The sequence below is a fragment of the Jaculus jaculus genome, chromosome 1 (genome assembly GCF_020740685.1).
Source record: "Jaculus jaculus isolate mJacJac1 chromosome 1, mJacJac1.mat.Y.cur, whole genome shotgun sequence".
Lineage (NCBI taxonomy): Eukaryota > Metazoa > Chordata > Mammalia > Rodentia > Dipodidae > Jaculus > Jaculus jaculus.
The window spans coordinates 164,542,403-164,555,528 of NC_059102.1; the positions used below are offsets into that span (position 1 = coordinate 164,542,403).

Genomic DNA, 13,126 nt, shown 5'->3' on the forward strand with positions numbered 1-13,126 from the left:
GGGAGAAAGAAAGAGAGACAGAGAGAGGACAGGCATGCCAGGGCCTCCAGCCACTGCAAACAAACTCCAGATGCATGCACTCCCTTGTACATCTGGCTTAAGTGGGTCCTGGAGAATTGAACTGGGATCCCTTGGCTTTGTAGGCAAATGCCTTAACCACTAAGTCATCTCTCCAGCCCTAATTTTATTTATTTATTTGAGAGAGAAAGAGGGAGAGAGAGAAAGAAAGAGAATGAGAATGGGTATACCAGGGCCTCCAGCCTCTGCAAACAAACTCCAGACACATGTGCCACCTTTTGCATCTGGTTTATGTGGGTCCCGGGGAAATCGAACCTGGTCCTTTGGCTTGCAGGAAAGCACCTTAACCACTAAGCCATCTCTCTAGTCCTCCCTTTCTTTTTTGTTCCTACCAAACTTTTATAGTTTCTTGGGCAGAGGGCTTTGTGCTCTTACTTGGGGATTCCTCTATCATCTAAGGAACACTTTAGTCAACAAAGAAAAAACAATGTTCAACCTCATCTAGCAAAAACTACAGGTTAGCTAGCTGGGTGCTGAGGTAGGAGGGTGGCTGTGAGCTGGAGGCCAGCTTGGACTAGAGTGAGACACTACCTCGAAAAACAAAACAACAGCAGTAGCAACAACAAAAAATCTTTATAGGTTCACAGAGTGAGCATACAGCCAAGAGAGCCCAGAAATGAGAAACTACTGGGAATATGTGTCTTTAATCTACACACACCTTGCCAGAGACTTAGAAGTTGAGTCGTCCTTATTCACTGTTTGAAATGGAGCCGGCACAGAAGCCAATGGCAGGTTCCCTGCTTCATCCCTGTAAGTTAGAGCCACTCCCCTGGATCACTGGGCGTCTTGGAGTAGCTGCATGTATTTCTAGTAATGCCATAAACATGTCTCTGCATGGGCTGGCTATTGGCCAGAAGATAACAATGCAGGAAGTAGGTCACACAGGTAGGCCAAGTGGCTGGGAAGGGCCAGAGACTTCAGAAAAACTGATGCCTATGGCCAGGAGGTCCACTGGGTGGAGTGGCCATAGAGGACCCAACTAAAACCCTAGAAGAAACAGAGCCATAGGGAAGGGGTGGTGGAATGGCCAGAGGTTTTAAGGTAGGAGTCTAGATCATGACTGGAGGGAGGCATAGGAAAGAACAAGAAGTGCTGGACACTTACTTTCTGAAGGCTGGAGGAGTTCAGCTGAGTCTTGTCAATGATCTTCACAGCTACCTGAACATAAGACAAAAAAGCCTAAGATCACTTCCCCCCCCCCACCCCAGATCACTTCTTTGCCCAGGCTTTGCCTCAACTTCCTCCTTTGCATTCCCCTGGCACCTAGCACACCTATCAGCTCTTTTTCCTGATTATGAACTGGAAGGGGCTGGCTACAGGAGCAGTCTCACCATTGCCTGCTGGGGTGTCAACAGGGTGGGAGCTGCTGCCATGCCCCAACCCCAGCGCTCACCTCTTTCCCCGTCAGGATGTGCCGGGCCAACTTCACCTTGGCGAAGTTACCCTTGCCAATGGTCTTAAGGAGCCGGTAGTTGCCAATATGGGGCTGCTCATCAGCAGAGGTGGCTGAGTTGCGGCCCCGCAGCATGTTGGATTTACTGCTGGGCTTGGAATCAAGGTGTCCCAAGGTGGGCTGCAGGGTGGAAACAGACATGCCTTTACATGTTGCCCTTCCAGTTTTCTCTACCCTTTCCCTCAGCTCACTAAAAACCTTAAGAGGCTGGGTGCAGGGGCAGACTCCAATGGGCTGGTTGGTAGGCAGGCAAAGAACCATAAGGCAGGAGGAAAAGAGCAGGAGAGGTCAGAAAAGCCAATCCTTACTTTTTTTTTTTTTTGGCAGGTTTTTTTTTTTTTGAGGTGGAATCTCATTCTAGCTCAGGCTGATCTGGAACTCACCCTGTAGTCCCAGGCTGGCCTCAAACTCACAGGATCCTCCTATCTCTGCCTCCCAAGTGCTGGGATTAAAGGTGTGTACCACCACGCCTGGCCCAATCACCACTTTAAAGGAACACAATGTAGGGTCCTGAGCTGGGCCATCATGGGCACCACTGACCCCATCAGTAATCTGGCAGCAGCATTGACAGCCAGTCTCTTACTGGCCTATTCACATTGTGGGAATACTGCACCTCAGCTGCAGAAGTACATGGTTAGAACAGTATCAAAGTCCTTGTTGTCAATAAACCCTTTGCATGAACCTCTGTTATTTATTATTTTATATTTATTTGTTACTCTCAGTAAGACTAGAAACCCATGAAAGCCAGTACATGTCTTTTACTCACTGACACATCCCGGCATCTAGACAGACCTATGGTCAGTACTCAATGAATCACTGCACAACAACCGGACTCAACAACTGGGCCTGAACTGTACAGCACTCTGCTCTGCTCGCTGTCCATATCCCACAGTGCAAACAAAGGTATAAGGATAGAGAAGTTACTATCAGCTCTGAACAGGTATATGAACGAACACTAAAAGTGCATGGTTCCTATGAAAATATCCACAATCAAAATGTTAATGAACACAGAGACCCAAAGACCCAGTAACTCCATTTCTAAGTTTATACCCAAGAGAAATGAGGACACATATCTACATTAATGTTCACTGAAGCAAATCTCAAATAGCCAAAAGGGGAAACCACTCAAATGTCTATCAACTGACAAATGTGGCATATCACACAGTGGAATATTAGTTGGCAATAAAAAGAAATGAAGTTCTGATACATGCTGCAACATTGAAGAACCCTAAAGAGACACTGGTCACAAAGTCCATGTATGACTCCATTTGAATAAAATGTCTACAAGACACAAAGCTACAGAGACAGAACGTGGATCAATGGTTATCTGGGGCTGGAGGGGCAGTTGAGGGTGACAAGTACAGGATATAAGGTAATAAAAACATTCTGGTCAGGTGTGGTCTCACATGCCCTTAATCTCAGCATTTGGGAGACAGAGGTAGGAGGATCACTGTTGAGTTTAAGGCTACCCTGAGACTACATAGTGAATTCCAAGTCAGCCTGGGCTAAAGTGAGACCCTACCTTAAAAAGCAAAGACATTCACTTGTACTTTTAACTGGGTGGACGGCATGGTACACGAATTATAGTTCAATATAACGAGAGAGAGAGAGAGAGAGAGAGAGAGAGAGAGAGAGAGAGAGAGAGAGAGAGAGAGAGTGTGAGAGTCTGGTCTAGTTCCTTTGAGCCCTGATTCACCTCTCAGAGAGCACCTTGAGGTTGCTGGGAAGCTGGTGACACAGCCTAGAACCATCCAGAACTGCCTGGAAAACCAAAGAATGCCAAGTAGGGTGGCTCATACCTTTAATCCCAGCACTCAGAAGGCTGGAATAGGATGATCAGTGAGTTCAAGGACAGCCTAGGCTAGAGTGAGACCCTGCCTCAAAAAACTGCAAGAAGCTTGGCTCCACAGATGTTCTCAGAAACAAGTACCCAATTGCAACTCTTGATCCTTTCTAATGTATCAACACAGAGCTTCTGCACTGCAAGTAATTTTTTTGTTATCATCTTTTATGTGTGTGGTTAGAGGACAATCTAAGGTACTGGTCCCTGCCTTGCACCTTGTTTGAAGCAGGTCCTCTTGTTCACCATGGCATATCCCAGGCTGACTGGTCCACACGACTCTGGGATTCTCCTGTCTCTGCCTACCATCTCTCCGTAGAAGGGCTGGGATTACAGATGCTCCCTACTGTTTCTGGCATTATGTGTGTGTGTGTGTGGGGGGGGGTTCTGGGGATCTAACTCAGGTCATTAAGGCTTGCACAGAAAGCACATTTCTCCACTAGGCCATCTCTCCAGCCCTGTGCTGGAAGTCTTTAAGTGTTTGACCTAGATCTCAGAAGCTACTTGGAGAACAGATCTCATGCATATGGCAGACTGTGAAGGGGGCGGCTCCTGCCATCTGAAAGTCTCTTTTCACCTCCTTGGCCTTGAAACTACAAGTACCCATCACCATCATGCTACCATCACCAACCCCCAGTCCTACTGACTGTCCATTTCAGCCTCAGAGCTCTTTGTTGTCCACACTCTAATTCTCCACAACTTTGCTAAACAAGCAGATTTTCTAATAGCGGCTTTTCTCCTTCCCTAAGGAACTCTTGGGTTCACATCCTAGGAGAGAAGGGTAGTTCAACCCCCAGCTGTGCCCAGTGGGTCAATTTCCTGAAGGACACACTGATCCTACCATGAGTCATAATGGCCTGGAGTTTTGCATACTTCTTCCTCCCAGAGAGCCATCATCAGGAAAAGTTTCCTTTTGTCCCAGCTGCAGCAGGGAAAGTTTCCTTGGAAGCCTTTTTTTTTCCTTCTCTCTTTTTTTTTAGGCAGAGTCTCACTTATACTGACTGAAAACTCACTCTGTAGCTCAGGCTGGCCTCAAACTCTTAGCAATACTCCTACCTCAGCCTCTTGAGTGCTGGGATGAAAGGCTTGAGCTACCATGCCTGGCGATTCCTGGTAACTTAAAAAATACGTTTTTTAAAAAATTTATTGAGGGACTGGTGGAATGGCTTAGCAGTTAAGGTGTTTGCCTGCAAAGCCAAAGGACCCAGGTTCAATTCCCCAGGACCCATGTTAGCCAGATGCACAAGGGGGCACACACATTGGGAGTTGTTTGCAGTATCTGGAGGCCCTGGTGTTCCCTTCTCATTCTCTCTTTCTGTCATAAGTAAATAAAAATAAAATATTTAAAAACTTTTATTGGCTGGGCTGGAGAGATGGCTTAGTGGTTAAGCGCTTGCCTGTGAAGCCTAAAGACCCTGGTTCGAGGCTCGATTCCCCAGGACCCACGTTAGTCAGATGCACAAGGGGGCACATGCGTCTGGAGCTCGTTTGCAGTGGCTAGAGGCCCTGGCGCGCCCATTCTGTCTCTATCAGCCTCTTTCTCTCTCTGTCTGTCTGTTGCTCTCAAATAAATAAATAAAAAACAACAACAAAAAAATTTATTGGGGCTGGAGATATGGTTTAGTGGTTAAGGTGTTTGCCTGCAAAGCCAAAGGACCTCAGTTTGATTCCTCAGGACCCACATAAGCCAGATGCACAAAGTGGTGCATGCATCTGGAGTTTTTTTGCCGTGGCTGGAGGCCCTGGCGCGTCCAGTGCCCATTCTCAATTTCTCTCTCTGCTTCTTTTTTTTTTCCTCTCTCTCTCTCTAAGTAAATAAATAAAAATAAATTTATTTACAGTGGACCAGAGTGAGACCTACCTTGAAAAAAACCAGAATAACAAAAAAAAAAAAAAATTATTTACAGGGCTGGAGAGATAGCTTACCAGTTAGGGCGTTTGCCTGCAAAGCCAAAGGACCCCGGTTTGATTTGCCAGGACCCATGTAAGCCAGATGCACAAGGGGGGCACATGTCTGGAGTTTATTTGCACTGGCTGGAGGCCCTGGTACGCCCACTCTCTCTCTCTCTCAAAATAAATAAATAAAATATTTTAAAAATATTTATAAGCAAAAAGAGAAAGAGAAGTGAGAAAGAGAAAGAATGAGTGTACCAGGGCCTCTTACCACTGCAAACGAACTCCAGACGCATGCACCACTTTGTGCATCTGGCTTTACATGGGTATGGGGAATAAACCCCAGGTTATCAGGCTTTGCAAGCAAGAGTCTTTAACCTCTGAGCCATCTCCCCAGCCCACCTTGGAAACATTTTTAAATTTTTAAAAATTTTTCATTGACAACTTCCATGATTGTAAACAATATCCCATGGTAATTCCTTCCCTTCCCCCACTTTCCCCTTTGAAACTCCGCTGTCCATCATATCCCCTCCCCCTCTCAATCAGTCTCACTTTTATTTTGATGTCATGATCTTTTCCTCCTGTAACTTAAAATATTTTTATTTATTTGAGAAAGAGAAAGAGGTAAAGGAAGACAGTGAGTGACAGAATGGGCACACCAGGGCCTCTAGCCACTGCAAACAAACTCCAGACACCTGTGCTACCTTGTGCATTTGGCTTATGTGGGTCTTGGGGAATCAAACCTGGGTCCTTTGGCTTTGAAGGCAAGCCCCTTAACTGCTATCTCTCCAGCTCCACCCCAAGAAACTTTTAACGTACCTTTTAGGTTCTTGTCACATATGATTTTTCTAAGGGTACAAGTCACAGGTAGCAGGAGGTTGGCAGTGTCTAAGTCTAAACCAGGAATCCTCATTCCAGACAGAAGTAGGTAGCATCTAGCTATTAGACCCTTTGCTGCTCAAGCCTAATCTAGAAAGCCTTGGGTATCCTAAGCCCTGCCCTACCAGCCCTCTAGGTGTGTTTGGTCTGTGAGGCACAGCAAGATAGCATTTTCCCCAGGATCAGCTAGGACTATACTTCAAGAAGCAATGCAAGGTCAAATGGGGACTGCCATGAGTCCTCTTCTGCATTGGTTAAGATTAGGAGTATAGGGGCTGGAGAGATAGATCAGTGATTAAGGTGCTTGCCTGCAAAGCCTAACTAAGGACCCCAGTTTGATTCCCCAGTACCTACATAAAGCCAGATGCACAAAGGGGTACATGCATCTGGAGTTCATTTGCAGTGACTGAAGGCCCTGGTGTGCCCATTCTCTCTCTCTCCTCTCTTTCTCTTTTAAACAAATATATAAATAAGTAAATAAAATATTTTTTAAAAAGATTAGGAGTATAAATACCACAGACAAACTGCCAAGAGTTCAGATCCTAACTGCCACTTAGCTCAGTTAATTTTATTGCTATCAACTTCTTCCTGAAGAGGGAGGTGAAATTACAAGGAAGAGAATTACTTCAAGATATCCCATGTGGGTGTTCACACCAATAAGCTCCCTAGTCCATAGAACTAGGTATAAGCCATGGCTCCCACCAGTTACTAGCTCTATCTCCTTATCATAAAATGGCAATTAAACAGTCCCAATTTCTCATGGGTAGATGAGAAAACATACCAGTGCTTTATCCAATAGTCAATAGCAAGTATTGATACGGCCCCACCATCCCTCCCTGACAAATTACTGGCAGTTAAGGGTTGCTGGGGGACAGAGAGACTTTATTTATTTATTTTATTTATTTATGTTTGCAGCGACAAAACCACTGATAAATTGCAGGTGCTTTGGCAAATAATCCCCACCCACGAGAGATGGCTCACTGGTTAAGGTGCTTGACTGTGAAGCCTAAGAACCCAGGTTCCACTCCCCAGTACCCAAGTAAGCCAGATGCACAAGGGGGTGCATGCGTCTTTGGTTCATTTGCAGTAGCTAGAGGCCCTAGCACACCCATTCTTTCTCAAATAAATAAATAAATGAAATATTTTTAAAAATCCCTTAGCTGGGGTGGTAGTACATGCTGCTAATCCCAGCACTTGGGAGGCAGAGGTAGGAGGATTGCCCTGAGTTTGAGGCTACCCTGAGACTCTACCTCGAAAAAAACAAAACAAAACAAAATCCTTGGGCTGGAGAGCTGGCTTAGTGGTTAAGGTGTTTGTCTGTAATGCCAAAGAATCCCAGGTGGATTCTCCAGGACCCACATAAGCCAGATGCACAAGGGGTGCATGTATCTGGAGTTTGTTTGCAGTGGCTGGGGCCCTGGTGCGCCCATTCTCTCCCTCCCTCCCTCTCTCAAATAAATAAAAAAAATAAAAGGCCGGGCATAGTGGCGCACACCTTTAATCCCAGCACTCGGGAGGCAGAGGTAGGAGGATCGCCGAGAGTTCGAGGCCACCCTGAGACTACGTAGTGAATTCCAGGTCAGCCTGAGCCAGAGAGAGACTCCACCTCAAAAAATAAAACAAAACAAAACAAAAAAAAAAAGAAAAAACCCTCACCCATGCCTCATATAGGCCACCTAATTAAACTCAGTGGGTCACAAAAAAGATGTCAAAGTAGAAGAAAGAGTTCAGTGGGAGTGAAAGGGGAATGGGAGTGAATGTGATCAAAATACATTATATAACTACATGAAATTTCCAATAAATAAACAATTGAAAACAGGAAGAGAAGTGGTACCACACACCTTCAATCCCAGCACTCGGGAGGCAGAGGTAGGAGGATCACCATGAGTTTGAGGCCACCCTGAGACTACATAGTGAGTTCCAAGTCAGCCTGAGCTAGAGTGAGATCCTATCTTGAACCCCCCACACACACACACATGGGAGAACTGTGTTCCAAGCCAGCCCAGATTATCTAATGAGACCCGGCTTTAACAATAAAAACAAACAAACAAGCAATAGTATGATGCACACCTTTAATCTCAGCACTTGAGAGGCAGAGGTAGGAGGACTGCTGTGAGTTCAAGGCCAGCCTGGGACTACAGTGAGTTCCACATCAGCCTGGGCTAGAGTGAGACCCTATCTCAGAAAAACAAAACAGGGCTGGAGAGATGGCTTAGCGATTGTGGTGCTTGCCTTCAAAGCCAAAGGACCCACGTTTGATTCCCCAGGATCCATAAGCCAGATGCACAAGGTAATGCATGCATCTGGAGTTTGTTTGCAGCAGCTGGAGTCCCTGGCATGCCCATTCTCTCTCTGCCTCTCTCTCAAATAAATAAAAAGAAAAAAATAAAAGGCAACCATTATATCTCCAAATAGTACTGTCCACCAAGTCGAAAGTCTTCCAGTCAACAACTTTCTGCATCTAAGATGAGCCTGTTAAGCCAACTGTCTGTTATATTTTGCTTTCTTTTCCTTCCTTTCTTTTTTTTGGGGAGGGGGGGTGAGGTAGGGTCTTGCTATAGCCCAGGCTGACCTGGAATTCACTATATAGCCTCAGGGTGGCCTCAAACTTATAGTGATCCTTCTACCTCTGGCTCCCGAGTGCTAGGATTAAAGGCGTGAGCCATTACACTGGCCTGATGCCTGCTTTTGATCCTCTGTTCCCATCATCAAACCCCCTTCTCATGCCTGAGTCACCCAACTCTTAAGACTCAAACCAGTCTTCCTCTGACCCCGTTATGTCTTCTATGCTGCAAGATATGTTTTTCTTCTTTTTCTTTTATTTTTTATTTGAGAGCAACAGAGAGAGAGAGAGAGGCAGATATATAGAGAGAGGTAGAGAATGGGCACGCCAGGTCCTCCAGCCACTGCAAATGAACTCTAGACGCATGCAACCCCTTGTGCATCTGGCTAACATGGGTCCTGGGAAATTGAGCCTCCAACCGGGGTCCTTAGGCTTCATAGGCAAGCGCTTAGCCGCTGAGCCATATCTCCAGTCCTCTTCTTTTTAAAAAAAAATAAATAAATAAAATAATTGTTTAAGAGCAGTAGACAGAGAGACAGAGAGAGAAAGAGAGGGAGAGAATGGACACACCATGGCCTCCACCCACTGCAAATTAACTCCAGAGGTATGCGCCACTTTGTGCATCTGGCTTAGGTGGGTACTGAGTAATCAAGCCTCAAACCAGGGTCCTTAGGCTTCACAAGCAAGTGCTTAACCGCTAAGTCACCTCTCCAGCCCTGTATTTTATTTATTTATTTGAGAGAGAGAGAGGAGGGAGGGAGGGAGGAGGAGAAAGAGAGAGAATGAATGGGCGCACCAGGGCCTCCAGCCATTGCAAACAAACTCCAGGTGCATGTTCCTCCCTGTGCATCTGGCTTACATGAGTTCTGGGGAATCGAACTGGGGTCCTTTGGCTTGGCAGGCAAAATGCCTTAACTGCTAAGCCATCTCTCCAGCCTATGTTTTTCTTTTGTAATTTTTCCTTATGAGAAAGAGAGAGGGAGCACAAGAACGAGTGTGAATTGGTGCACCAGGGCCTCCAGCCACTGCAATCAAACTCCAGACACATATACCACCTTGAACGCATGTGCGACCTTGCAAGATTGTGTCACCTTGCGCATCTGGCTTATGTGGAACCTGGAGTGTCAAACATGGGTTCTTAGGCTTCATAGGCAAGTACCTTAACCACTAAGCCATCTCTCCAATCCAAAATGTTTTCCATAGTATGGAGGTGAGACAGGGCAAGAAGAGCCCACTGGGAAGAACAGAAAAGGAAGGGAAAGATACTGAGGAGTCTTCTAGTCAACTTTTGAACCAAAATATTAGGTAAGACAACTCCTTTCTTCCCCTGCTCCTGCTTCAAGAGGTGAAGAGGGATAACACCATGGGGTGGCTATTATGAAGAAAGAATTCCCCTTCTAAAGTTTAGACCATTTTGGCCCATATCTCACCAAAAGAGTGGTGGGCTGAGGCCTACCTGCCCTTCTGCACCAAAGAAACAGGATCTAGCTAAAGCCCTGTTCTCCCCCCTCCCCTGCAAGCTCCCTGCTCATAGTAGGATGCACACACACCACCAGACATTCCCACCACAAGGGCTCATACAATACCCCAAACAGACCGTCAGACAATTGCAGTGAACGTAGCCCCCATGCATGGCTCTTAAGCAGCCTTCAGAAAGAATCAAAAAGCTGGGCGTGGTGGCACATGCTTTTAATCTCAGCACTAGGGAGGCAGAGGTAGGAGGATCACCGTGAGTTCAAGGCCACCCTGAGACTACATTGTGAATTCCAGGTCAGCCTGGGCTAGAGGGAGACCCTACCTCGAAAAACCAAACCAACTAACCAGACAAAAAAAAAAATCAAAGTAGCCAGCATTCAACTTGGAACCCAATGTGACGGTAAGCTGATTCCCAGGCAGGACTGACCCAGAAGGATGGCAGAAGACAAGGCAGGGCACGGTGGCAAAGGGAAAGAAGAGTTTTAGATCCAGGGCTAGTAAAGGCTTGTAAAGCCTGGTGGCCTAGGTTACACTCCTCAGTATCCATGTAAAGCTAGACAAAGTGGTACATGAGCTTGGTTGCAGTGGCAAGAAGCTGGGAAGCGCGCGCGCGCACACACGCGCACACACACACACACACACACACACACACACAAGTACTTTCTCTCACAAATAAATTTAGTTTCTTTTTTTTGTTGTTGTTCTTTGAGGTAGGGTATTACTCTAGCCCAGGCTAACCTCCTGGAGTTCACTATGGAGTCTCAGGCTGGCCTGGAACTCACAGTGATCCTCCTATCTCTGCCTCGTGAGTGCTGGGGTGAAAGACGTGTGTTAACATAGCAAGAAAAAAAAATTTTTTAAAGAATCTTAGATCCACTGGGTCCACAGGGGCCCTTTAAGCCTGGGATCTCACAACCTGGCCTAGGTGTGTTGCCAGGCTCACCCGGAAGACAGCCTCCACCCCAGAGGCCCAGTGCTGACTCAGACAGGCAGGGCCCCCGGCCCTAATGCCGGGAGCTCCTACCAATTGCTCGCCCCTTAAGAAGCTGTGTTCTGGGCCCAGCATGCAGAGATGGCCTTAAGTGTCCTAAGGCTTCCCCAGGTTGGGAAGGGGCCAAGCTGACTGGGAGAGGTGCTGGGCAGGCCCTCCCTAGCTAGAGGCAGCATAAGCCCAGGCAAGGAAGAGTGACGAAATGTGTGTTCCTTAGCCCCAGGTCCCAGCTGGGTCCCTACTGTGGTACCCCTGCCTGAAGCTCAGCTCCTTGGCCTCTGGCTGCTGCTAGACTAGAGCTGGAGACAAGGCCTCTCCTGAAATTTGCCCATCTTCCTTTCCTCCTTCCCCAGCCAATGCCTCCTCAAAATCTGGATGTTCTTTTACTACCCCAACTCCACTGAGCAACTCTTGAAAGATTCTGTGTTGATGGAGGAGAGGTCCCAGGGACAAAAAGGGGAAAACATACCAAGCTGAAGAAGGGGACAAGGACTATCAGCGACTTCCATTCAGCAGAACCTGTCAGGCAGCGAGGGCAAAGTACAGAGGCCGGGAAGAGCCAGGCCTAGGGCGGGGGCTGCCGGCTCAGCCAGCCACCCTTTCTCAGGCAGCATAGGCCAGGCGACACCTTCCACCACCTCCTCAGTGAAAAGAAGCAAAACAGACAGACCAAGCGGTTCCTGCCTGGGAACCTGGACTGTGTCGCAACCGAAACCACCCTTAGCAGAGAGAAGACTGGGTTTGGCAAGGAGAGCAACCGGGACAAAGCCAACGGCTTCTGAAGGGCCAAAGTCTGGTGGTCAGGAAGGACAGCCTAGGATGGTACACCAGACGTATGGCAGGAAGAGGGGCAGGAGGGGACAGGCAGGAAGGGAGACCTAGAAAGAGGCGGGTTCAGATCAACTTCCTTCTCCTCTCCTCCTCCCTCTGTGCCCGGAAGTGGGCTGCCCCACCCTCCCCAAGGTGCTCTGCTGGGTAACAACTAGGGAGGGTGAAGAGGAGACTCACTCAGCCAGGGCTCTCATAAAGTTCTTATCTCATCTACAGCAGATAGGGCCCAGGTAGGGGCAGATCACTTTAACAAGGCATCAAACATGGCACCGAGGACTGTGCGTGAGACAGATGTGTTAACCCAGAGTGGCGGCCCTGCTAAAGGCCAGCAAGGCTCCCTTAGGGCTGAGGCAGGTAGGTGCAAGCAGGAACCAGCAAACCCACAGTGGCAAATGGACCTTCTACTTTCTAAAAGCAGTGCCTAACCTTAGAAAAGTGCCATGTCAGACCCCAAACATTTTGAGCATACTTTCAGTATGCCTGAGGACCACGTGAAGCCCCTTGGAGGTAGATAGGCTTAGATTAATTGCTCTTATGATTGATGAAGAATGAGAGGCCTAATCCTAGTTTCTGCCCAAAGGCTGGAGACTATCCAAACATCCCTTCTGTCTTTTCCAACTCTGCTTCTGCATGTCTGACCTTGAGTTCCTGCTCACTTCCAAGTCTTATCCTCCAAACAACAATACTCCTTTCTCCAGGAACCCCAGTGCATTTTTCCTGCAATGTCCCCACAATCTGGGCATGTGGTGAACCAAAGCGAGTTTGCTATCTAGCTCACTGCCCTGTTGCTGATCTACCTGTCTATAGTTTGTGATCTGCTTGCAGCCTTTTCTTCTGAAGCTCTGGTCTCTTTCCTATTCTCTCCAGCACTCTAAGCTAGAATCTTTCCCATTAAGCAGTTCTGTAAAGACCTCCTGATGATCTGCTACAACACCACTAGGAAGGGCAGGGTTTACCCTGTGCCCTCCCAGGATCCTGAACACACACCTCTTAGAAAACCATGCCACTCAGGGGTGGCCCAGAAATGCTTGCCCTAAACATGAGTCATGGTCAACAGACCCAACCATTCTGGCATGTGTTTCATTTTCTCTGTATAGACTTATGTTTTCTTTTCCTCCAAGA

At 47.3% G+C, this 13,126-nt stretch overlaps 1 protein-coding gene across 8 annotated transcripts in view; it reads right to left on the bottom strand.

The window, feature by feature from the left end:
- Mark2 (microtubule affinity regulating kinase 2) overlaps positions 1-13,126 on the bottom strand; it is a 97,373-nt gene that overhangs the window by 17,307 nt on the left and 66,940 nt on the right. For 6 of the 8 annotated variants that reach the window (XM_045151396.1, XM_045151395.1, XM_045151394.1 and 3 more), the window contains exons 2-3: positions 1,472-1,651; positions 1,183-1,236 (exon numbers count right to left, since the gene is read on the bottom strand). In XM_045151396.1, coding sequence (XP_045007331.1) covers positions 1,183-1,236; positions 1,472-1,651 — 234 coding nt within the window. Of the gene's footprint in view, positions 1-736; positions 837-1,182; positions 1,237-1,471; positions 1,652-11,642; positions 11,919-13,126 lie in introns of those variants that run through there. The other 2 variants (XM_045151392.1, XM_045151397.1) reach the window with 2 other exon arrangements.